Source organism: Leucoraja erinacea, chromosome 18, assembly GCF_028641065.1.
Source record: "Leucoraja erinacea ecotype New England chromosome 18, Leri_hhj_1, whole genome shotgun sequence".
NCBI classification, from domain to species: Eukaryota; Metazoa; Chordata; class Chondrichthyes; order Rajiformes; family Rajidae; genus Leucoraja; species Leucoraja erinaceus.
Window position 1 is genome coordinate 18121157 of NC_073394.1, and position 27366 is coordinate 18148522.

A 27366-nucleotide genomic window follows, 5' to 3' on the forward strand; every position below is an offset into this window, starting at 1 on the left:
CCTCGTATTACACACACACACAAAAAAAAACTATTCTCGAAACCCAATCTCTCCCACCAAACCTTGCCATTGCATCCTCCTAGTCGAGGTGTCAGTTTGTCTGACAAAACTTCCCTGAAGGTTTTCGGAGCGTTTTGCTTGGGCGTCCGTCCAGACCAAAGATTATAGAGTCCAGACCCATTGCACTGCACGCAGGCAGGTAGGCGGAATGCGGAAGGCCGGGGCCCGCTCGGCGCGCTGACGTCAGCGGGGCGGGATGCGGGCTGAGAGCGGACGGCGGCCCGCACCTTGCGGTTGTGAGGAATCCGACAGCAGCAGCCGGAGCGGGCGTGACGGACCGACCAGGGCATAAACTCACAGCCTCCCCGACATGGCGGCCACTACCATCGCCACCCAGAGAGGCCCGGTAAGCTGTCAGTCACCGACACCCACCCCACCCGCGACCCGTCTCCCCAGCCCGGCCCCGCTCTCCCCTGCCGCGGCCTGGTAAGGAGCGGACATTTGTGGCTCCGAGCGCCGCTTCGGCAGCACCATAGTCGGCGCAGCGGCGGCAGCAGCAGCTTCGGCAGCTTGACGCTTCCTTCATGTTCACGCCCAACAGCTGTTTTGCAATTCACTGAGTGAAATACTGTGCTGTCCCTTCCAGTGTGTTTTTAGGTTATTTAAACGGCATGAAATCTGGTAATTAGACTGACCCGGACCCGGTCTGGGGAAGGGTTTATGTCCGTCTACCTGGTAACTCCAAGGTGGCATTTTCATGAGACGATCACGGGATTCCAATATTTGTAAAGCTAACGTAACTCACGAAGGCCCCACAATTCTCTTTCGTTTTACAATCACGTGTTTAAGAATGTTTTTAATTTTGTTGTCAGCTGCGATTGAATGTTTTCCTCGGTTTCATCACACGACCGATTACCCCATCTGCTGTTCCCGGAATCAGTTGTCAAAGCTTTCATCCATGATGTTCAAAGAATTTCCCCCTTTTCCAGCATCTTTAAATTATTAAATATGAGTGATGATGAAGGCCAATGTACCACCTTATCTACCCGTGTCGCATTTTTCTGGGAACCCTCTGTTCAACAACAAGACTCACCAGGGCGATACCATTCATGGTGAAGGTCCTGCCATGGTTTTGCTTCCCAAGACACCTGGCACTTATCTGCATTAATTTTCAGCCATTCTTCAGCCCACTTGGCCAGCTGATCAAGATCCTGCTGTAATTTGTGACCGCCATGTGCACTATCTATGACACCACCCAGATTAGTGTCATCAAAGAGGAACAGTCTTACTTCATTTTGACAGTAGTCAGTGATGAGGCTTTGCTTTTGTGTTCCTGTTGGTACCCTTGTCAATCAACTGAAATCATTGTATATAGGCCACTCAAAAAAACCAGAAAGGGCTATCGTACATTCAGAATTTTGAACTATGAATTACAGATGGTGTTTGTGGTCAGTCATTTAGAAATATGATGTGACTTTTTAGAAACATAGAAACATAGAAACATAGAAATTAGGTGCAGGAGTAGGCCATTCGGCCCTTCGAGCCTGAACCGCCATTCAATATGATCATGGCTGATCATCCAACTCAGTATCCCGTACCTGCCTTCTCTCCATACCCCCTGATCCCCTTAGCCACAAGGGCCACATCTAACTCCCTCTTAAATATAGCCAATGAAGTGGCCTCAACTACCCTCTGTGGCAGAGAGTTCCAGAGATTCACCACTCTCTGCGTGAAAAAAGTTCTTCTCATCTCAGTTTTAAAGGATTTCCCCTTTATCCTTAAGCTGTGACCCCTTGTCCTGGACTTCCCTAACATCGGGAACAATCTTCCTGCATCTAGCCTGTCCAACCCCTTAAGAATTTTGTAAGTTTCTATGAGATCCCCTCTCAATCTCCTAAGTTCTAGAGAGTATAAACCAAGTCTATCCAGTCTTTCTTCATAAGACAGTCCTGACATCCCAAGAATCAGTCTGGTGAACCGTCTCTGCACTCCCTCTATGGCAATAATGTCCTTCCTCAGATTTGGAGACCAAAACTGTACGCAATACTCCAGGTGTGGTCTCACCGAGACCCTGTACAACTGCAGTAGAACCTCCCTGCTCGTATACTCAAATCCACTTTTCACTTGTTTTGTTTTATTAATTTTGTTAATAATTGTTTGTTAATTGTTGATATTCATATCTGCGGAGCAGTGCAGATTTTTACTCATTTTGTATATACAGACTTGATTTTTTTGGCAAATTAAAGGAATCAAATGGTATGAGAAATAGGACGGAGGTGTTCAGATTGAAGTGCTTTACTGTCAGTTAATTATAGAATATGTGGAAAACAACTAAATTATTTAACTGTTACTCTTTTTAAGGTGTTCATTGGAGAATTGCCTCAAGATTTCCTTCGCATTGTACCAACACAGCAGCAGCAACAAGTACAACTTGATGCACAGGCAGCTCAACAATTACAGTTTGGATCAGATGCAGCTACCATGGGCAGACTAAGCATCACAGTGGTACAGGTAGATAATTTTAAAGCACACAACTGGGCTTGGCTATCAGAAATGGGCATGGGTGCATGTGCAAATCCTGCTTATTTGCTAATAATGAAAAAATGATCTACTGTCCTGAAATGCTGCATATGTTGTTTGTTGTATGCTGGTGAACTGCACCTGCCTATTCCTGCACTGTCTTTATTAACTGTTCATCTTGTGTGTGTGTGCGATTGTAGAATTGCAATGCAAATTAAATTAATTTAATTTGTGTTACTTTTTTGTTCTGGACTATGAACGTAATGGTACCCTGTCATGGTATACAATAGATCAATTCTTAAATTAATGTTATTGTCTAAAGATCCTACTAATTTTCTCCGATGAACTTGAGTAAACTTGGCAAATTGGGCAATTTGCCTGTGGTTGGGAAATAGCCCTCTAAACCCTTTCGATCCACATCTTTGACATTTGGCTGCCTCATTAGTTTCTTTTAATTGTACATATATAAATTGATTCTTTTAAAGGTTACAAAATGTAATATCTTTATTTTTGCAAATTAGGAATGTAATTGAGCAAATTATTATAATTGTAAGAGAAATCTTAAAGGTGTTAAGGTGGTTTAAACAGTTGAATTTTGAACTGCCAGGATTGAAGTATGTAATGTCTCTAAATCTTTTATATAGCAATTATTAATTATGCAGATTGTTTAGAAAATATTTTAAACATTGCATTTTTGATATTAAAAATAAAAATCAATTCTTATCTGGCTAAACAACCAAAGAGAAACAATTCTGTTTCAGCCCATGAAAAATATTTTTCAATCTGTGCTGATGAATATCAAGTTAATTTTTGAAAAAATCATCGTGCGCACAAATGCCAGAGGATAAAATTTAGTCAGAATTGGTTTCCAAAGAGGAACTTAATAGTTATGAGGGTTGGTGGGAATTTCAATACATGGCACATCAAATAGCTAAAGGCATTGGAATCATTGAAGTGTAAAAGGCCAAAAGCTGTCTAAAGGCCCTTCTCTGAGAAATGGTGAGATAGATGAGCAGGAATTGCTATGGCATTGTAACGGACAGTAGAGATAAAGGCGAACTGAATGGTTTGGCTTGTAGGGCCGAATGCCCTCCTCCTGTACCTATTTTCTATGTTTAGAGGTTGACGAAGTCACCAATCTAATAATTGAAACAGGAGATTACAAACGTGTGAATTGGGGGTTTGCAAGTAAATATAATTGTTTGGAGATGGAGGTAAGAAGAAGAAGTTTGTTTGTTAGAGAAGGCATGGAATGCTGCAACTATGAACAATCTTGCTAGTTGTTTCTTGCAGTGGATGGAACTCAGGGACTCTGTCCGGGCCAGTTGCTTTCTGTGGGTTCATCTTCAGGAAGGCCAATCTAACTTCAAGAAAAAGGCACACTTGAGTTGGGCAGGACATACCCTCTACAATATGCAATCAAGCAAAGCTTCTGCAACAGTTACTCCCAAACCAATATGGATATTACATTCTTAGTCAAATGACAGAGAAACAGGCCCTTTGCCCCAAATTGTCCATGCAAATCAAGATGCCCCATCTAGGTTAGTTCCATTTGCCCATGTCTGGCCCATATAGCTTTAAATCTTTCTTTCTACTTATCTGTCCAAATGTCTTCTAAATGTTGAAGATTTTGACATTGGTCAGAAAATTCAGCGTTTTGGGATTAATTCTCCCACACAAAGATCTTAAATAATGTTTGAGAAATTCTTCTCAAAGAGCCCGTTTAAAAATTTTAAAAAATAATAAAATAACTGAGCGATCGATGATCAGCATACTCAGAAAACTGAAGTGCTTATTTGCTTGCCCTGTAACTGACTAATCCCCCACCACCAAATGTGGATTTTTTTTTCTGAAGACCTTTTAAAGTAAAGATTTGATTGCATTGGCAACTTGATGTTCTTTTCACTTTGAACTCGCATTTGGACATGTCTTTCATGTGTTTACTTTAGAATATTTGTATGTAATAAATAACACAAGGAAAGCTCCATATAAAGTATTATATTTCCTTTTTAATTGTATATGTGGTATGGGAAAATGCCAGCATCGCTGGCACAATTAACACACCAAAATACATTTCTTAACATGGTTAATGTTGCTCCTGAGCTTTGAAATCAAATTGTAATGCTTTCCCTCCTACCATAGGTATCAAATGTGTAATTCCAGGATTGTGAACTGGTATTGTTAAAGGAATGCTATCTTCCATGTCTAGGTGGTTTGCAAATTGACAGAAGAGATCTTGCTGGGTTGCATCTTGTCATAGTGGGGACATCATAGAGGGTGCAGGGTGGTTGTGGTCGTGAATGTATAATGGAAAGTTGCCAGGTAGACACAAAATGCTGGAGTAACTCAGCGGTCGGTACAGGCAGCATCTCTGGAGAGAACGAAAGAGTCACGTTTTGAACCGTCGCGTGACATGTCTATGTTTGGTTTAAATCAGCATCTACAGTTCTTTCCTACACATGGAAAGTTGCTAGTCAAATGGAATAATTTTTCTTGTGCTGTTAGAAATCTTGATTAAAAAAAAGTGGAAAGCATTCCATCACTCTCTGATTTGAGCTTTGTGAAGCACAAAATATGTTGAGGACCTGGAGATGAATATTACCACAGAATATATGAGCCTCCAAATTACTTTCATAAGACAGATTTTGTCTTATGAAAGATCATCCTGAAAGTTTCATAATCACCAGATTATTTTTTTATTGCAGATAATTGATTAACTGAATTTGAACTCAGAAGCTGGCATAGTGAGATTTGCTGGTATTTGGATTGTTTCAAAATAACGTATACTATTATAGCTATAGGCTGCCAGATAGAGATACAGATTTGTTTATTGTCATATACACCAGGGTGCAATGAAATTTCTTGTTCACATGAAGCTCACAGAGTTAATATACAATGATGATAAAACAAAAATAAATACAATTATGAGTACAAAACAACAGAACGGTGTAAGATTGTGGTGCACAAATCAAATTGTTCAAAAGAATGTTAAAGTACAATAATGAAATAACCAATGAGATAGAGGTAAGAGTAAGAGGCAGCACCTCTGGGAATGGAATGTGAAAGAGGTGATTGGTTCCGAGTCGGGCAGCAATGGGAAAGAAGCTGTTCTTAAATCTGGACACCCGGATCTTCTCCCAGAAGGTAAAAAAGAGCAAAGAATGGCCAAGGCAAACATCCTTGATGATACTTCCAGCATTCCTGATGCAATGTACCATTAAGATGGACTGGATGGAAGGAGTCCATTCAGGTTATGATGAACTGAGCTTTGTTCACTACTCTGCAGGTTCAAGGGCTGAGCAGTTGGGCAGTTGGCATACCAAGCTGAGATGCATACTGTTGGAATACCATCTGCCATGCATCTATAGACGTTCGAGAGAATCTTGTGTTCAAGCCAAATCTTTCATATGCGTAAGAAAGTAAATGCACTAGTGCATTTTCTCGATCACTGAATCCATGTGAAATGGATAGGTTAGGATGTTGGTAGAAACTTAAAGTTGTTGACCATCTCAACAGGGGTTCCGTTGATAGAACAGGATTGTGTTCACCCTCTGCCTCCCTTCGGTCAACAATCGGCTCTTTTGGTTTGCTGAATTAAGGGCCAGGTTATTGTCCTGACAATAAGAGATTAGGTTCTCAATCTCTTTCCTGTACACTATCTCATTGTTGTTGATCAGGCTGACAACAGTGGTATCATGTATGAACTTAAAGGTGACATTGGTATTGTTTTGCTATTGTCACCTGCACCAAGAAACAGTGAAAAGCTTTTGTGTGCTGTCTAGTCAAATCAATTCACAGTGTACATGAGTATAGTCAAACCAAATGCAAATACAAAAGATAGTGCAAAAAAATGGTAATAGTGCAGAATGTAGTGTTACTAGCATTATAGTTACAGAGAAATAATGAAAGTTCTGCAATGAGGTAGGTTGGAAGATTGGTAATACACCCTATCTTATCGGAGGACCATTCAGTAATCTGATAACAACGAGGAAGAAGCTGTTCCTGAGTCTGGTGGTACGTCCTTTCATGTTTTGTAACCTGCACAATGGCAGAAGGAAGATGATGGAATAACCAGGGTGAGAAGCATAGTTGATTAGGGTCTGCTTTCGCAAAGGAGTGTGAAGAGTAAATGGAGTCGATGTGTGGAGAACTGGTCTGTGTAATGGTCTGGGCTACATCCATAATTCTGAAATTTCTTATCATCCTGAGCAGAGCTGTTGCCAAGCCAAGCTGTGATGTAACCGAAAAGTGTGATTTCTGTAGCATATCTAGAGGTTGGTTAGTGTCATTTGAGACATGCCAAACTTCCTTAGTCTTCTGAGAAAGTAGAGATGTGGGTGTGCTATCTTGCTTCAGAGCTTCAATATGGTTAGTCACAGTTAGTTTGGTGATATTTGTGCCTAGGAACGTAATCCTCCAAACCATCTCCACTTCAGAACAATTGATGCTAATTGTGGCATGTGCTTGCCTTGCTTCTTGAAGTCAATAACTAGCTCCTTTGTCTTGCTGACCTTGAGACAGAGTTGCTTTCTTGACATATGTTATTAGGGTCTCTTTCTTCTTCCTGTACTCCGTCATGTCATTCTAGGAAATCCAGCCCATTGTAGTGGTCCCATCTTCGAACCTGTAATTTGGCTGCACAGTCATGAGTTTATAGGGAGTACAATAAGGAGCTAAGAATGCATCCTTGTGGGGCATTGGTCTTGAGAATTATTGTGGAGCATGTTTTATAGCCTATCATGGGTGAGGAAGTCAAGGTTCTAGGGGCAGAGGGGTGTACTGACTCTTAGGTCAGGAGTTTGGTTAAGATTATGGTGCAGAAGTCAGAGCTATAGTAAATAAATAAGAATCTGTCATCGATGTCTTTGTTATCTAGATGTGATGAGCGTAGCACCAGTGAGACTGGGTCAGCTGTGGACTCATTGCGACTAGGCATATTGCAGTGGATTAATGCTGTCTGGGAGGCTGGTGTTAAGTGAGCCATGAACAGCCTCTCAGTACTTCATGATGGTGGTCATCAGAGCTACTGGACTGCAGCTATTTCAACATGCCAGTGGCAAGAATACCGGGCAATGAAAGTCCTGTGAACGGGCTTTCAGCCCTTAGAAAGCGTCTGATACCTGCTTGAATCTTTTAAAACCTACAATGTGATAAATAACACTTAAACAAATAAAACTGAAGCAAATAAAGGCAAACAGAAGTACCAACCTCGAGGGAGGATGAAGAGAGAGATGGGGGAAAAATACGAAACGTGAGTGATAGTGAATGGGGGGACTTACCTGCAAGCCAGCCAGGAAAGCCGTTCGACCGGAGCCCTTAATGACCTGACCTATTTAAATCTGATACCTGTTTAAATCTTTCCCATCCACCAATACATCCAAATAGTTCAAATGGTAATTGTACTAATTACAAATGGTAATTGTACCCACATCAGACAGTTTTAAGAAATTCTCCGTGAATACCTTCAGTAATACGAAGGTCAAAACACAATTGGAAATTGTCCCCCACTTCTCAAAACAATAGGGGGACGTGCCCCCGCCACCCCCTACCCCCCACCCCCCGGGATTTCTGCCCATGCAACATGCTACCTTCCTTTTTTTTTAAATTGATAATAGTGGTCTTAAAACAAGTGGGAATCTCAAAATGGAATGGGAAGAGGTTAAGGATGTTTACAAATACTCCTACCAGCTGGTACGCACAGATCCTGAGATTGTGGCTAGGGACTCTATCCGGGCCAATTGTTTTCCCTTAGAAAGGCTGATTTGACAGTGATGGTAGCCAACCCGTTGCATCCGAGGCTGTCGCTGTGGAAATGTAGTAATGTACCTCATTAACTCCTTATTGTACTCATGACTGTGCAGCCAAATTGGACCTCAGGAGGGACAGGAAACGAGTCTACAGCATTTTGGTGGCACATTCTTGAGGTTGAGATGGCGATTGGTCATCCAGGAATTGAGGAAGGCTTGATCGCACAACTCTGAAGGGCGCCAGTGTTGAGGATCAAAATGGGCGAAATGTTATGTCCAATTCTAACTGACTGAGGTCCAGAAGCCAACTGCCAATGAAGGAAATAAGGCCAAGGACCAGGATTGTAACTATAGGCTTATTTGGTATAATGATGTTGAAGACTGAATTGTTGTTAATCAATAGCATCCTGAAATAAATGTTCTCTTACTGTCAATGATCAGGGCTGAATGTAGTGCAAGGGAGATGACGTCTTCTGTGAAGCCCTTCTGGTAGGCAAATTGTAAGGGTCTAAGTGGGATAGGTGGGGTGGGGAAGGAAGGTGGCGGCCATGTATGGCAAGCAATCGGTGGATGCAGGTGAGGGTGGAGAATGGTAGATGGTGGAGTAAGTATCAAAGGTAGAAGTGAAATGGAGACAAAAGGGCGTCAGAAGAAATGCAAACCTTCTGGCTGCATGTTACTCCTTTATCCTTATCTGATGCCCTATTCTCCATCAGAGTGAAGATAGATGCCGAACCAAAACATCACCTGTGCATTCGCTCCACAGATGTTGCCTGTTCCACTAGCAATTTGATTTTTGCACAAGATTTATTTGCTTAATTGAAAATGCCTACTAATTCAAATTGTTAGTGAGGATCCAATCAGATTATTCGATTTTTCACATCCTGATTGTCAGTTAAAGGTGCCAAAAATGAGAGTGGAGAAGAATTCTTGGTATTCTCAATAGAGACTCATAGTTGCCTTCTTGTGTTGAATGTTCACATTTAAAATGATCCCACATGAACTGCGAACTTAAAATCAAAAAGCTTATATTAGGAAAAATCATCCATAGATTTTCACAAATGTAATTAAATGAAAGATTAGAAAGAAATCATGTTTGTTTTTCCAGTTGAAAATTGGCTAAATTTATCCCACTTTTATTGTGCCCTCTGTCGCCCAACTATCTACTTTCCTCCCCATCTGTTATCAACAAAGCCACATTTTTTGATATCAGAAAATGTTTTTCTTGACTGCTCAATGATTCGGAAAAGCTGACATTTGGATGTCTGTTATGGTGATGACGACATTTAGTGAGCAGTCTATGACTAATTGCAACATTGTGCTTAGGTTTGAAACATTTTAATATTATGTAGCAAGATTTAATTGTCCCCACTTCTTTACTGTTTTTTATTCACTATCTACCTCCAACAAAAAGAGATTCAAGAGTGTTTATTGTCATGTGTCCCAGATAGATAATAGGTGCAGGAGCAGGCCATTTGGCCCTTCGAGCCAGCACCGCCATTCAATGAGATCATGGCTGATCATCCCCAATCAGTACCCCGTTCCTGCCTTCTCCCAATATCCCCTGACTCCACTATTTTTAAGAGCCCTATCTAGCTCTTTCTTGAAAGCATCCAGAGACCCTGCCTCCACCGCCCTCTGAGGCAGAGAATTCCACAGACTCACCACTCTCTGTGAGAAAAAGTGTTTCCTCGTCTCCGTTCTAAACAGCTTACTCCTTATTCTTAAACTGTGGCCCCTGGTTTTGGACTCCCCAAACATTGGGAACATGTTTCCTGCCTCTAGTGTGTCCAAGCACTTAACAATCTTATGCTTCAATGAGATTCCCTCTCATCCTACTAAACTCCAGAGTGTACAAGCCCAGCTGCTCCATTCTCTCAGCATACGACAGTCCCGCCATCCCGGGAATTAACCTTGTAAACCTACGCTGCACTCCCTCAATAGCAAGAATGTCCTTCCTCAAATTAGGGGACCAAAACCGCACACAATACTCCAGGTGTGGTCTCACTAGGGCTCTGTACAACTGCAGAAGGACCTCTTAGCTCCTATATTAGATTCCTCTTGTTATAAAGGCCAACATGCCATTCGCTTTCTTCACTGCCTGCTATACCTGCATGCTTACTTTCATAGACTGATGTACAAGGACCCCCAAATCCCATTGTACTTCTCCTTTTCCCAACTTGACGCCATTTAGATAGGACAATGAAATTCTTGCGTTGTTTGAGCACAACAGAATATAGTAGGCATGAATACAGAATAGATCAGTGTGTCTATATGCCATTATATGAATATATATTTCATGTGTGTATATAACATGAATAAATAAACAGATAAAGTGCAAATAAACAGATGATGGTCTATTAATGTTCAGAGTTTTGTTTCAGTTGAGTTTAATGCCTGATGGCTGTGGGGAAGTAGCTGTTCCTGAACCTGGACATTGCAGTCCTCGGGCTCATGTACCTTCTACCTGAAGGTAGCAGGGAGATGAGTGTGTGGCCAAGATTGTGTGGGTTCTTGATGATACTGCTAGCCTTTTTGAGGCAGTGACTGCGATAGATCCCCTCAATGGTAGGGAGGTCAGAGCCGATGATGGACTGTTTACTACTTTTTGTAGCCTTTTCTGCTCCTGGGCGCTCAAGTTGCCGAACCAAGCCACGATGCAAATGGTCAGCATGCTCTCTACTGTGCACCTGTAGAAGTTAGAGAGAATCCTCCTTGACATACCAAGTCTCCGTAATCTTCTCAGGAAGTAGAGGTGCTAATATGCTTTCTTTATAATTGCATCAGCGTTCTCAGACCAGAAGAGATCTTCAGAAATATGCACGCCCAGGAATTTGAAGCTCTTGACCCTCTCCACCATCGACCCGTTGATATAAACGGCTGTGGGTCCCCATCCTACCTCTTCCAAAGTCCACAATCAGTTCCTTGGTTTTGTTGGTGTTGAGGGCCAGATTATTGTGCTGCCACCATTTGTTCATTCGTCGATCTCTATTCTATACTCTGACTCCATCAGTGTACATCGAAAAATGGGAACGTCCCACAACAGTGGTGTCGTCGGCGAACTTGATGATGGTGTTCACACTATGACCGGCTACACAGTCATGAGTAAAGAGTGAGTACAGCAGGGGACTGAGCACGCAGCCTTGGGGTGCTCCCGTGCTGTTCATTATCGATGCTGACACATTTCCTCCAATAAGATCAGTCTGTGGTCTGTGGATGAGGAAGTCGAGGATCTAATTGCAGAGGGATGCGCAGAGACCCAGATCTGAGAGCTTGGTAACCAGCTTGGAGGGGATGATTGTATTAAATGCCGAGCTGTAATCAATGAATAATAGTCTGACATATGAGTTTTTGTTGTCCAAGTGGTCCAGAGCGGAGGGGAGAGCCAGCGAGATCGCATCCACCATTGGTCTGTTACCACCGTGCATGCTATTCATTAATATATGGAATTGCATTACCCAATTTCTGCTTTTGTTTGAAACAATGGCCAAAGTACTTTGTACTTTAATAGGAAAGCTATCTACTTGTAGCCTGCAAATTATGTGCCCCTTAATGATGACACAATTGCAAAATTATGCTTTACGGTGCAAGCCCTGATTTGGATCTATATGAGCAATGAATTTCATGCAGTAAAGTCTTAGCCTGTGTTGGCGTCAGCGATACTAGAATTTGTGCAACTTTTTGATGAAACATGTTATATTTTATCTAATTTTACATGCAATTTCCCCAGGCAAAACTGGCAAAAAACTATGGAATGACACGCATGGATCCGTATTGCAGAATGCGTCTTGGATATGCTGTATATGAGACACCTACAGCTCACAATGGGGCAAAAAACCCAAGATGGAACAAAGTTATACAGTGCACTGTGCCACCTGGGGTTGATTCATTTTATCTAGAGATATTTGATGAGGTGAGTTTCTTAACAAAGTTTACTGTATTGTCTTTGCAAGACAGGAGAGAATATCGAGAGCGTAGTTTTTTTCTTTCACAACAGAGGGACACAACCGAAAAGAGCATTCACCACGCGCAATGCCATCTATAGCCGCTCATAGTATTTCAACCTAGTTCTCGTAATTTTGTCTGGATTATGGATGGGGGCCGGGGCATCAATTGCCGGAAAATCGGTGTTCAACCTAAATACTCCTCGTAATGGTTTTGTTGATGGTGCTTACTCAATCATTTTTGCCATTAACCAGTTTGGATAGGTGTCTTTTTATTCAAACATATGTAATTTCATTAATACGATGAATACAATGTCTTCCCTTAATTGAAGTTAACAGTCTCATATGAAGGTGTTTATCTCGTACCTTGCCACACTCGTTAGTTGGAAAGAATTTTGTGTTTTTACACATAAATGGTGGTTTCCACTGGTAAGATTAACATTTTCAAAGTGGTTGTCACTTTTTGCAGAACATTCCCATTTTCCGATATTAGGCAAACTGATCTATAATTTCCAGGTTGTTCTTTCTCGCCTTTAAGTAGCAGAATGGACCCATTGGATTTTCTAATCTGAAGGTACAGTTCTGAAACCAATATGATAGGGTGCCTGTGTAAATACATTTCAAGTAAACCCTAGACCAGCTTGTATTTGAAATTGCCCAGGTTGGAAAGATGGATTTCAGCTAAATAAATTTTATGTGCTTAGCAGAATTTTACAAAATCTATGCATGTACAACAGATGTAGGAACATGGTTACATTTTAATTTAATCTTGCTTCTATTGAATTCCAATCTTTGAAAAAACTTTACTGACTGATTAACTTTAAAACTTGCCTTTAATTTCATTGGCATATATTTTATTAAACACATATTTTATACTTATAGCGAGCTTTCTCCATGGATGACAGAATTGCCTGGACTCACATAACTATCCCAGAATCGCTAAAAGAAGGGAAAGTGGTGGATGAATGGTACAGCCTTAGTGGGAGACAGGGTGATGACAAAGAAGGAATGATTAACCTTGTTATGTCATATGCAGTAAGTGAAACCTAAATCTTTTCACTTTTACTTTAAACATGTTGTATGGTTTTGTTGAGAAGGAATGTCTTCACCGATAGGATGGTGATTAGAGTCACAGAGTGATACAGTGTGGAAACAGGCCCATCGGCCCAACTTGCCAACAATGTCCCAAGCTACACTAGTCCTACTTGCCTGCGCTTGGTCCATATCCCTCCAAACCTGTCCTATCCATGTACCTGTCTAAATGTTTCTTAAATGATGGGATAGTCCCAGCCTCAACTACCTCCTCTGGCAACTTGTTCTATACACCCACCACCCTTTGTGTGAAAAAGTTACCCCTCAGATTTCTATTAAATCTTTTCCCCCTTACCTTGAACCTATGACCACTGGTCCTCGATTCCCCTATTTTGGGCAAGAGACTCTGCGCATCTACCCGATCTTTTCCTCTCATGATTTTGTACACCTCTATAAGATCACCCCTCATCCTCCTGCGCTCCATGGAATAGAGACCCAGCCTTCTCAACCTTTCCCTATAGCTCACACCCTCTAGTCTTGGCAAAATCCTCGTAAATCTTTCCTGAACCCTTTCAAGCGTGACAATATTTCCCAAAAAACATGGTGCCCAGAACTGGACACAATATTCTAGATGCGGTCTCCAACTTATTATACAACCGCAACATGACCTCACAACTTCTATATTCAATACTCTGACTGCTGAAGGCCAAATTGCCAAAAGCCTTTTTGACCACCTTTCTACCTGCGACTCGACCTTGAAGGAATCATGCCCCTGTACTCCTAGATCCCTCTGCTCTACAACACTACCCAAAGGCCTACCATTTACTGTGTAGGTCCTGCAGTTGTTCGATGTCCCAAAATGCAACACCCCCAAACTTTTCTGTATTAAATTCCATCCACCATTCCTCCGCCCACCTGCCCAATCGATCCAGACCCTGCTGCAATATTTCACAACTATCTTCACTATCTGCAAAACTACTAACTTTTGCATCATCAGCAAACTTGCTAATCTTGCCCTGTATGTTCTCATCCAAATCATTGATATAGATGACAAGCAAGTGCAGGCCCAGCACCGAACTCTGAGGCACACCATTAGTCACAGGCCTCTAGTCCGAGAAGGAACTTTCCACCATCACCCTCTGCTTCCTTCCATGGAGCCAATTTGTTATCCATTCCGCTATCTCTCCTTGGATCTAGAGCAGCCTACCATGCGGAACCTTGTCGAACGCCTTACAGAAATCCATGTACATAACATCTACAGCTCTGCCCTAATCGACCTTTTTGGTCACGTCTTCAAAAAAATCAATCAGATTTGTGAGTCACGTCTTCCCACGCACAAAACTATGCTGACTATCCCTAGTCAGCCCTTGCCCATCCAATTGCATGTACAACCTATCCCTCAGTTTACTCTCTAGTAACTTTCCAACTACAGATGTTAAGCTCACTGGCCAATGTTCATACCACTGGGGTGTAAACTACCCAAGCGAAATGTGAGGTGCTGTTCCTCCAATTTGCAGTGGGCCTCACTCTGGCCATGGAGGAGGCCAAGGACACGAAGGTCGGATTCGGAATGGGAGGGAGAGTTGAAGTGCTGAGCCACCGGGAGATCAGGTTGGTTATTGCGAACTGAGTTGAGGTGTTGTGCAAAGCGATTGCCAAGCCTGCACTTGGTCTCACCGAGGTTGATCATACGCTGAATAATCCAACCAGATTTTGTTTGGAAGTGGAAAGAAATAATAGAAATTGCATTCATTGCTACGTGTAAAAAGAGATGAGATATTGTATTGTAATTTTGCTGCATGTCATTGTGGTATATATCATGTCTTGATTCGTGAATATGTTTAGTTTGTGACTTTATTTGAAGCAGAAATAATATGTGAATGCTTCATTGACCATAATTCCGACTGGTAACTACGCACTTCGTCCGAGCACATTATCGCACGTGCCATGCAAACCGGCTTAAATGATCACCTAAACTGTAATTTGGCAACCTAAAAAGCTGCCTAGGTTGCCCGGCTGGCAACAGAGAAAAAAAGTTAAGTGAGAGCCTCGGTTATTGATCAGGGCATAGATTACCTAATTTAGAGGATAGATCATGGGAGGCCAGGCAGGAGTGGTGCAAAACAATTAAATTCAATTTAGCATTCTTGGATACATTCATACGCAGAATTTGCTCTGAGATGTTGCTCTAAGTTTTGTTCCTTTCCATTTAGAAAACAATTCTACTGCATAATACCGATGCAGTTGAAAGAAAGGTTGTGTGGGATAATTTGAGAATTAACTTTTGAATCTTCTTTTAATTCTTTTAAGTTTACAACTTTGGGAGGAAGATACTGCACTCCTGGAATTCATGCTTTCTTTGTTTTTTCCAACAGACACTGCCACCAAATATGTTGGTCCAACCACAGCCAGTAGTGCTGATGCCTACTGTGTATCAACAGGGATTAGGATATGTGCCAATTACAGGTATAGTTAAACCTTTCAAATTCTTATTGTAATTTCCCAACATGTTTGTATCCTGCAAGATGTGCATGGTTCAAGTAACCATCTTAAAATTATTTATGAACATTGTTTAAGTTTGGATCTTTAATCTTATTCCTCAATGCTCCTGTATTATATCTTTCATTGATCAGAATATTGATCAGTTCATTGATCCGTACCCCTCCCACTACTGTAATTCTATAGTTTTCCAATTACAAACCCTCTGGATTACAAGTGCACTCCCGATTATGAACCTGCTTTGCAGTAAACTGTTCCTTTACACCATACTGCTCACTACAACTTGAAAGGTCTCCTTCCTGACCCAGTTTTGTAATTATCCACCTTGCAGACATAGCCCTCATCCACAAAAGCAGTTCACACAAGACACTTGCTTCATAACAGGAAATAAATCTTTGCCTGCATTAATTGAAATTATATCTTCCAGTCCCAGACAATGGACTAAACTAGGTTTACTGCTTAAAATACAAAATAATGTTTAGTTAATTTCTTCCTGTTAACTCTCCCATCTGTGTCTTTTCCCCAAATGTGCATCAACCTGGAAGATTTCAGATTAATTTCCTGAATTTCATTTGTATGTTTCTCAGTCGAGGAAGTAGAAGCAGTATGAGCTTCATGCCGCCTATGTGGATTTGGCAAGTGGGCAAAATCAAACTAAAGTTCCTTTCTAATTGTTCTTGATATTTGAATTCATTTAATTTATGAACTGTGGCATAAAGGGCTCTAGTGTGCGTGGGATTCAAGTATTGAAGGAAGTGCCAAAAGATGACAATGCTCGTGGAAAGATCCTCACCATGAGCGTCTGTGTTCAGGAGATTGGGGATAAATGGGACAGCATCTTAAATTTAAATTCTCATGCCATTTTGTTTTCTTCTTGTCTGTTTGGATGTTGGTGTTAGTTAAAATTGTGTTTGTTTAATTAGTTTTGATTTAGCATCATCTTTCCTATCCATATTTGTTTTGTTCATGACCATGTCCTTCAGCTAACTGGGAATATTTTTTCACGCCAGGCATTCAGTCTGTACAGTATTGAGCAGAATGAACTGTAGAAATCCTAATTACTTGTAATGCCAAATTCAGTATCATAAGTGGGGAGAAAGAGTGAATTCAAGTTGAGGTTGGGGCTGTAATCCTAGTGATATAGTAATCCTATAATTTCTAGAACCAGTCTGAAATTTTCTATAATTTCTAGAACCAGTCTGAAATTTGTTAGAGGCACCCATTTAAATATTACAGGATCTGGTATAAAATGTGTTTTCTGTTTTGAATTGTCATTATCTTTTGTCTATTTACCTTTTTTTATTTTTTTTGAACTTTCAATTAAAATGTAATGTAATTTTCCAGTTGCCAAGAATATAATGATTGAAAAGGTAACAAACTTATTGCAACTTTGATTGTTGGAGCTCTGCAGAAATCTGCCCTGCTAGTTTAAGCGCCACATAGCAGGAAAGAACTGACTGATTAGCTTTGCTCATCTCATCTCATTCTTTTACAACAGTAGAGGGCAGAATTGGCATTTTTGTGGATTGGAGGGTAGCTAATATTATCCCACTTTTTAAGAAAGGTGGGAGAGAAAACAGGGAATTATAGACCAGTTAGCCTGACATCGGTGATGGTGAAGATGCTGGAGTCAATTATAGAAGATGAAATAGCGGCACATTTGGACAGCAGTAACAGGATCGGTCCGAGTCAGTATGGATTTACGAAGGGGAAATCATGCTTGACTAATCTTCTTGAATTTTTTGAGGATGTAACTAGGTAAATGGACAAGGGAGAGCCAGTGGATGTAGTGTACCTGGACTTTCAGAAAGCATTTGATAAGGTCCCACATAGGAGATTAGTGGGCAAAATTAGGGCACATGGTATTGGGGGGAGATTGCTGACATGGATAGAATATTGGTTTTCAGACAGGAAACAGAGTAGGGATTAACGGGTCCCTTTCAGAATGGCAGGCAGTGACTAGTAGGGTACTGCAAGGCTCGGTGCTGGAACCGCAGCAATTTACAATATACATCAATGATTTAGATGAAGGGATTCAAAGTAACATTAGCAAATTTGCAGATGACACAAAAGTTGGGTGGCAGTGTGAACTGAGGAGGATGCTATGAGAATGCAGGGTGACTTGGACAGGTTGGGTGAGTGGGCAGATGCATGGTAGATGCAGTTTAATGTGGATAAATGTGAGGTTATCCACTTTGGTAGCAAAAACAGGAAGGCAGGTTACTATCTAAATGGTGTCAAGTTGGGAAAAGGGAAAGTACAATGAGATCTGGGGGTCCTTGTTCATCAGTCAATGAAAGTAAGCATGCAGGAACAGCAGGCAGTGAAGAAGGCGAATGACATGTTAGCCTTTATAACAAGAGGAGTTGAGTATGGGAGCAAAGTGTCCTTCTGCAGTTATGTAGGATTCTAGTGAGACCACACCTGGAGTATTGTGTGCAGTTTTGGTCCCCTAATTTGAGGATGGACATTCTTACTATTGAGGGAGTGCAGTGTAGGATTACAAGGTTAATTCCCAGGATGGTGGGACTGTCATATGCCAAGAGAATGGAGCGGCTGGGCTTGTATAGTCAGGAGTTTAGAGGGATGAGATTGGATCTTATTGAAACATATAAGATTATTAAGGGTTTGGACACGCTAGAGGCAGGAAACATGTTCCCGATGTTGGGGTAGTTCAGAACCAGGGGCCATTTAGAACGGAGATGAGGAAACACTTTTTCTCACAGAGAGTTGTGAGTCTGTGGAGTTCTTTGGATACTTTCAAGAGAAAGCTAGATAGGGCTCTTAAAGATAGCGGAGTCAGGGGATATGGGGAGAAGGCAGGAAATGGGTACTGATTGGGGATAATCAGCCATGATCACATTGAATGGCAGTGCTGGCTCAAAGGGCCAACTCCTGCACCTATTGTCTAAGATCTCAGATCATGCAAGAAATTTAACAAAAACAAATTTTTGACGGATATACATACTTAGATACAAATTTGAAAGTGAGATGTGAGACTGCAATGGCTATTTACTGCTGTGATCAAACATTTATGTGAATACTTTTAACATAGAAACACATCCCTAGGTCCTTTAAAAAAATGAACGCTTATCAACAAATTCCGTTGTGAGGTCAGGTGATAGGTGAACAAAACTAGGATAAACATGGAAAATCAGCCCAGAAAGCTTTGAAATAATTAACTTTGGAGATTGCAGAGGTTTGAAAGGAGGAATCCAGTAAGAGTTGGGATGTGGCAGGGGCAGGAGAAGGTCTCGTAAATCATATCAAGCAAGATGATATAGCCTGCCAATAGATTGCAAGGTGGGTAAGCTGGTTGGAGGTGTGCACTGATTGTTGAACTACTGGCCTTTAAATTTCCAGAGTGGCCCTTAGTTATTGCATTGAACTCTAGATCTCTGAATCTCTTGGCCTTTGCACTAGAGATCAACTCCTGCTACCAGCAGACTTAGCAACTACCATATTTTTGGTAAACTGTACATCAGGAATCTTCCTGTTGAGAAAGGAAGAGGAGAGCTGGTACAGCCAAAGGAGGTAGGGGTAAGGGATATTGTGCCATATTTGGAATCTCTTGGCCTGTTAAACTGAAAGATAAGCCACTGTTGTGCTCTGAATGAGAGAATGTATGCATTAAAATATAACCATAATCTCTATTTCACCTGTTAACTTTGGAATAGTTAGCTGCTTGCGGCTTTAGTTTTTGCCTCTGCTATCCTTACAAGTATTGCCTATAGCCCAGGGAGCGGTAGAAATAGCTCTGATTTTTGTTTTAGTTGTCATGTAGGTTGGGTGTGATGCATCAACTTAATTGGCCCAACATTTTTGTTTTAACAATATTTTCACGACGAGGACCCAGTGCCTCTTATTCTTTGTCCTTATATTTGCTTGGCATATTCATTGGTGTAGATTTGGTAATGATATTTATGTGTCAGTGTCTATGGTTCTGCTGTCATTCAGTTTAGTCTTATGTAGAATGATATGCATTTAAGGCTGTGAGTCAGGGAGCAATATTGGAGTCGGCAGGATGTTCTAGTTATAGAGATTAAGGAGGCCAGATATATCCTGCCAGTTGCCTGTAATTTCTAATGGTAAAAATTCTTCATTAGCAGCAATAACATGTAATGATTCAATTTACATTTACTTAATGGTTAAAATTTGTTTTGGTCATCCTACTGTGCCCATTTTATTAAAGTTAGAGTAGGTTTATAAAATATTTTTTCTCAGCTTTTGTATTATGTAACATACACCAGGTTATTTAAGCTGGGCAAGTAGTCATTTAATGTTTGCATACTTAACAAAATGTTCTTAACTAAGCTCCATATTTCTGATCCATCTATATTTTAGAAGTTATATAGATTACAATGTTTAACCTACTATTCACTGTCATCCAGTTACCATTTGAAATCCTTTCTTGTCCATAGCACTTTTACAATGCATATTTTAATATTTGCGTAGAAATGAGAGGATTAGAATCTGCAGCGCATGAAATATTGGGTGTTGTGGCTTGTTGAGTACAATCGTTTATAATACTTGTTTTGCTAGCTTACTAATAAACTCAGAATTTTCTGACATGTTATTAATGTTCCTCCTTGGTGTTTTGCTGCTTTAAATTTCCTACTTCAGGGCTTGAGTATTTTGCACTGGGTAAGTTTTGAGAGAATTTTCTCACAGACTAAAATCTTTGCATGAACACCTTCAATGTGCATTTGCTCTGTACTTTAAAGTGGCTGTTGCATAATATTTGCCGTTTATCAGTAAATGAAGGATGGCTTACGATCTAACTAATTTGGTATTGATAATATTTTTGTGCTTTGCAAACTAAATCTACACACCTGCCTATATTGCAGGCAACATGTTTTGCTCACATAATAGGGGCACATTTTATAAACATATTCCTCACTTCACTACCAAATAAAACTTGCACAAAAACCTCCCTTACTTGAAAGTTGTTTAAATACACCTAGTATTGATTTATAGAGGTGCTATTTTTAAAACCATCAGATACATTTGTAGTTTTATGGGATTTATACTGGCATAACAGACAATTTGAATTCGTGCCATTTCTGTGAATACTTGTGCACAAAATTATTCAGTTGGTCAAATGTAGTTTAACTTGTCAGAATGACTGTATTAAATAAACAGCCTGTGTTAATTAACTTTCAGAAGTGCTACATGTTATTGATATACCAGTAAAGTACATGAATCACTTGTAAAATTTCAGGCTGCTTTGTCAAAAAAAGTTTATGGGTACATCACTTAACCCTCAGGATGCATTCCCAACAGCTTGAGCATTAGTGGATTAACTGGTAAAGGGATAATTATACAAGTGGAAGTTATTGCTGCAGTGTCTGAATGGTATGAATCTCTTCTCCAACAGCAATGTGGTTGAGCACACAGCCCTCAGCTGGCACATCCCCACCAGTAACATGGTTAAAATGATTCTTGCTTCCTGACTCAGTGTGAAGTGAACCACCAAGGCAATATGCAATTGCTGCCTCATGTTGGTCATTTAGTTACTCAGCATTGAGATGCAGAATTAATGGCGGCACTCAGATCAGTAAGATAAATGTGGGCATTGCTGGTGACTGACATCTTCTGTTCAGTATGTTGTCAGACCAACTGGATCAGACGCTCTTTCTCATGGCGATAATGGAAGCTGATGTTCCAACCATATCCTGCCCATCCCTCGGTTTAGCTGGACAGTATCACAGTCATGAAGACACAGCTAGTCTGACCCAGCCCTCACAGGCAAATCTCTGCCTGTTGACCTAAGGACTCACTCCATACAAAGCTTGGTGGCAATGTGATCACCATTTTACTGTAGGAACACCAGTTTTCTACAGCACAAATTTATCCCATGTTTCCAGTGCAGCAGCACACTATCAGAACATGTCTTTATTGAAAAGGTATTAAGGATACATGTGATTGGACAAACTCCGGAACCAAGAGTGTTCTGAGGTATTAGTGTATTGAAATTGTTTCATTGACAAAGCATACCATTTATTTCTAGGGTAACAACGGGCTACTACCCCTTTTTTGGCTATTAATAATACTACCCAGAAATCCCTGATTTTAAGAATATTATTGTAATTTAAAATTACACTAAAAAAACATACTGATCATTTTAATTTCCATGAACAGGATATTAGACAAAATTGTAAAGTTTGATGTCCAGTACAAGCAATTCCATCAAAAAAATCCTAATTTATAATTTATCTTGGAAGTGTTAATTCTTACCAGCACTATAAACAGTTTACCCGTACAGGTATATGCAGTAAATGTAATTCAATGTGATATTATTATAGGATTAGTTTCCCCCTATAATTCCACATTTGGTAAGCTATCTATGTACAGAATGTCATTTTGCTACGGCTGGTATATTGCATGCTAAGCCATCGTCCATATCATTGTTATACTAATCATTGACTCCAGATTTTTGGCATGTTGTATTAAATATTCTTAAATTTACTAGGTGTGCCAACTGTCTACACACAAGGAATGATCCCCGTTGGAGCACCAACACAGATTTCTGCTCCACAAAGTTTGTACAGTGAGGAAGATCTGAAATCCATTCAGGACATGTTCCCCAACATGGACAGAGAAGTGATCCGCTCAGTGTTGGAAGCACAGGCAGGCAACAAGGATGCAGCAATTAATTCCTTGCTTCAGATGAATGAAGAATCGTAGAATATGTGCAGTCAATGTTGCCAAGACCCCATCATAACCTAAGTATTTCTGCATCAAAGACTTTGAGCTTTCTCTCTGCAGATATATCTGGTTTAAGAATGCACGTGTCCAGTAATCAGCACATTGTACAAAGTTTGTAACTGTATTAAACATGAAAAGCATTCCATAATCTTAGTGCATATGTTTAAGATCAGAAATGCAGATGAAATTGCCTTGTGCATATTGCTTATTGGAAGGTTCCCCACAGAGCTTTAACTTGATGCTTATGTTTTTGCAATGGGCCTGTCATGTATTCTGCAGCATTATGTGTACATTGTTCAGCTGTCAAATGCTTTAACTGACAATTGTTATGAGTTTATTTAAAATGTATATTAGTTGGAAATATACCATTGAGTTAAATAGTCATCTTAATTACTTACAACTGCCACAATAAAGCAAAATTGTTTGGGGATGGGGATTGAATGGTAGTGGGGAAATTAAAACTTGTGAATGGGGCACCTTGGTCGGCCAAGGCACTTTGGGCCAAAGAGCCTATTTCCATGTTCATGACTCTAAATCCTAAAATCAGTGAAGAACTTCAGTAAACAACCCCACAGCCTTGTAACACACATCTGAAGATGCTGTAATAATAGAAGTCTCAAAGGAGATAAGCTTGACTAGTAATTAGAGGGTTCTCTCTGCAAGCCTTATAAGGAGTCATTATCAGGATCCTCAACTGTTTGCTCAAGAATAGGTCCCCAAACCACAACATAATTTAGTGAATTCACCATCTAACAACTCCAAGGGAAAATGCAGGGAGCTGCACTATTGACTATAAATTGCCCTTTGCATCCAATCACAGGAGTTACTCCCACCCCCCAGTTACATTGCTCACTTTGTACTCATTTCCCATTACCAAGTCCCTCATTTCCCTTTTATCCCCCTCTCACCTCACCCCTTCCACCCATATCCCACTTGCTTTTATATTTCACACTGACTGTTTCGTTTCATTTTTACCCTCTAGTTTTTGTCACTTACGCCACCCGTATGCCAAGCAAACTCTTCACACCGATATCCACCTATCATTTGCCAAGCTTTGTCCTACCGATATTTTCACTTTCTCTCCTCAACTAAGGGTCGGTCTATTCACTCCACAGATGTTGACTAGCTGAGTTCCTCCAGAACTTTGTCTTATGCTCAAAGGACGCAATGCTAGAGCAATGAGAATCAGACTGTGGGGAGGGGTGGGGGAAAGAACAAAGCTGGAAAAGAAGAGAGGTAGGACAAAGCATAGCAGTAATAGCTAGACATAGGTTGGGCACAAGTGTTTTACCTAGTCTGTGCTTGGTCTTGCCAATGTACAGGCGGCCACATTGAGAACACAAGATGTAGATTAAGTTAGAGGAGGTGCACTTGAACCCGTCTCACCTGGGGGAACTGCTTCTTATCGAGTCCACATCCACAAGATTAGAAATTGTTCAGCCAGAGCTGAACACGCTTCTCAGCATCTGCATACACTGGCGTCTTGTGATTCTTGGTGGAAAGAGGGCTGCGATGTGAACACTCTTTCCTTGACCCCGGGAGAACTGCTGGGGTCCGTGAATGGAGGTGAGGAACAAGGAATAGGGACAGGTGTTACATCTCCTGCGTATGCAGGAGGAAGTACCTGGGGCGGGGATGGTTTGAGTGGGAAGGGATGAATGAACCAAGGAGTTGCAGAGGGTGTGGCCTCTGCAGGTGGACAGGGGTGGTGATTGATGGGATCAAGTTGGAGGTGACAGAAATGTCAGACTATGATATGTTAAATGCAGACACTGGTGGGGTGAAGAGCGAGGACCAGGGCAACTATTTGGGAGAGGGTATAAGAGCAGAAGTATGGGATAAAAGAGATGCCGGTGAGGGAATCATCAATAACAGAAGGGGAGAAACTAAAGAAAGGGGACATTTTGGATGTCTTCGAATGGAAAGTCTCATCTTTGGAGCAGATGCGGTGGAGGGAGAGGATTTGAGCATAGGGAATGGCATCTTTGCAAGAGGCAGGGTGGGAGACTAGTTTTACATTAAGTCTTTGTTTCTACTTGTCAAATTTGTGATTTGTGTCCAGGACTCGCAGGAACACTTTAAAGGCATGAACACCTCAAAAATTCCACGATATATCCCATCGGTCATGTGCTTGCCCATTCACTTAACCTAATCTTTTTAAAACCCTCTATATCTTCACAGAACTCAATAGTACTACTCAATTTGCACATTCGATAGTACCTGCCTCAACTACCTCCTTCGGCAGCACATTCCATATACCCACCACCATTTGTGTAAAAACGTTACCCTTCAGGTTCCTATTTAAATCTTTGCCCTCTCACCTTAAACCTATGTCCTCTGGTTAAGAAACTGCATTTACCCAATTAATCCCTCTCACGATTCTTTCTCCTGCGCTCCAAGGAATAGAGTTCTATCCTGCCCAACCGCTCCCTTTAAGTCCTGGCAATATGCTCGTAAATCTTCTCTGCACCCTTTCCAGCTTGACATCTTTCCTATAACGGAGCTAAAAACTGAACACAATACTCTAAATGTGGCCTGACCAAGGTATTAAATCAACTGTAAAATGACCCCAACTTCTATATTCAATACTCTGGCTGATGAAGGCCAAAGTGCCGAAAGCCTTTTTGACTACCCCATCTACCCACCACCTTCAAGAAAAAATGGACCTGGACTCTTAGATTGCTCTGCTTTACAACATTCTCTAGAGTCCTACCATTCACTGTGTATGTCCTGCCCATGTTGAGATTCCCCAAAATGGAACACCTCACAATTCTCCGTGTTAAATTCCATCAACATTTCTCAGCCCAACTGATCAAGATCCTACAGCAATTTTTGATAACCATATTTACTATCTATATTACCACCCACTTTTGCATCATCTGCAAACTTGCTAAACATACCATGCATATTCTCATCCAAATCATTGTTATAGATGACAAACAGCAATGGGCCCAACACTGAAACCTGAGGAACACCAATAGTCACAGGCGTCCAGTCTGAAAAATAACCTTCCACCATCACCCTCTGCTTCCTTCCAATAAACCAATTTTCTATCCAATCAGCTCTCTCTCCTTGGATCTCGTGCGTTCTAACCTTCCAGAGCAGCCGATCTTTTGGAATGCCTCGCTAAAATCCATATATACGCCTACAACTTTGCCTTCAACAACCTTTTTGGTCACATCATCAAAAAACGCAAACGGATTCATGAGACATGACGTTGCACATACAAAACCATGCTGTCTATCCCTATTCAGCCCTTGTCCATCTAAACGCATGGATATTGTGTGAACACCCAGAAGAACAAGGGAACTCAGGAGCCAAAGGCATAAACTGGGTTAACTAATTGACATAAATATTATGAAAACAAGATATTATGAACAAAGTTCCAGCACCTGAAATGACCAAGAACTTCACGTTCACAAATCCACTTGGGTTCATTAGCATTTATTAATCCAACAGAGCAATAATCGTTCAAATTCACAGCTTGGTCTGAGGCAAGAGTGGAGGAGGGTTGGTGTTTGTGAACTCTTCTTTCTTGGCTATCAAATTTAACCATACCCGAGGCAAATGAATTTTATTGGGCAAAAGCCTTTTCTCTTTAATGCTCTTCTTAACTTATTTTAATTTTCTATGCATCTGCATCCAGCTTTTAGCAGTTTGACAATTGTTAAAAATGTTGCATTAAAAACCAGACTGGAAAGGTAAATTAAGAAATATTAAGACTTTCCAAGATTTAAAATCAATTCAACAATATTGGTAGATAATTTGGTAGCCAAATAATTCATTGTGTGTAAATAGAAAACATCAGCTAAAATTGTTGATGACAATAATTTAGTTATAACTTTTCAGAAAACTACCTAAAGGAAACATTCAAAATAAAAGATTTCTGAAGAGTGGAATTATTCACTTTTGTGGTTTACTATTCAAAACATTGTTCATTTATCTACAAGCATACTTATCCATCATTTTACAATATCTAGTTTTCACAAGTTAAACTATTAAATTAACCCGGAGGACAACCAATTATAAATCAAAATGCCACAAATTTGCTTTATTTAATTACTTAAATTTAGATTCCCAGCCACAATGGGATTTATGTCATTGAACTGAAGGTCTTGTGTCTACTAGGCTGAAAACTACTAGAGCTGGAAATCTTAAAGATTTATAAATAAAAAGACAGAGAATTAAGCACGAGATTGGGATATGTGTTATTCATATGTTTAGAATCAATGAGGAGAATGGGAGAAAGATGTGCACTCCTTTCATCGAGAGACTGGCCAAATAAATACTGAATAAGAAGCTAAATTTTTAAAAAATCACGCACTCAATATGCAAGGTAAACGCGAAGTGTTACTTCAAATATATGATAAAAGTGAAAACTAAAACACTAGGATTATATTTTTACTTAAATGACAACATAGTTGGTTCATTACATTGAAAAGCAGAATCAAACAATGCAATTATACTGTGATGATAAAGCAAAAAGCAAAATACAGGAAATCTGAAACAAAAACTGAAAATACTCTAGAATATTATTTCAGGTCAACCTCTTATAGAAGGTTGGCAAATTGAAACGTTAACAGTTTTATCCAACTCCTGATTATTTCCAACATTTTCTGTTTTTAATGCTGTTATACATTAGATTGAAGCCTTGGAATTGGGGATTTTACGCTGGGAATAAGAGATGGTGGATCCAGAAATTATGTTTTCTTTATGGCACCAGATTCTTCCTCGACGAAAAGGCGATTTATTTTCACTCCTTTCTAGGTAATATTTTGCTGCTTATAATCTGGCCCCTGTACAACAGAGAGGCCAAATGCAATTTTGGTCACAACTTTAAGGAACAACTCTGTTAAATGTGCCCGCTTGTGGACACCCTTTATTAACTTATTCTTACCCAGCGATTAAAAAAAAAA

The 27366-nt window shown here is 40.4% G+C and overlaps 1 protein-coding gene across 2 annotated transcripts; it reads left to right on the forward strand.

The window, feature by feature from the left end:
• The first annotated feature begins 233 nt into the window (after nt 1–233).
• On the forward strand, nt 234–26349 carry tollip (toll interacting protein). 2 transcript variants are annotated; one of them, XM_055649431.1, is made up of 7 exons: nt 234–406; nt 2362–2511; nt 11998–12180; nt 13094–13246; nt 15619–15709; nt 20366–20386; nt 22215–26349. In XM_055649431.1, exons 1-7 carry the CDS (start codon nt 371–373, stop codon nt 22427–22429), a joined length of 849 nt encoding a protein of 282 aa, XP_055505406.1. In that variant the 5' UTR covers nt 234–370; the 3' UTR covers nt 22430–26349. The 2 variants fall into 2 exon arrangements, with proteins under 2 accessions (XP_055505406.1, XP_055505407.1); XM_055649432.1 differs by lacking the exon at nt 20366–20386 and having other exon boundaries at nt 238–406.
• The last annotated feature ends 1017 nt before the right edge of the window (nt 26350–27366 follow it).

Excerpts from the sequence above, each read along its gene's own strand:
- tollip (XM_055649431.1), top strand. The coding sequence starts at position 371 with ATGGCGGCCACTACCATCGCCACCCAGAGAGGCCCG. Across the intron at positions 15,710-20,365 it reads AGGATATGTGCCAATTACAG|GGCTTGAGTATTTTGCACTG; the intron begins GTATAGTTAAAC and ends TTCCTACTTCAG. Across the intron at positions 20,387-22,214 it reads GCTTGAGTATTTTGCACTGG|GTGTGCCAACTGTCTACACA; the intron begins GTAAGTTTTGAG and ends TAAATTTACTAG.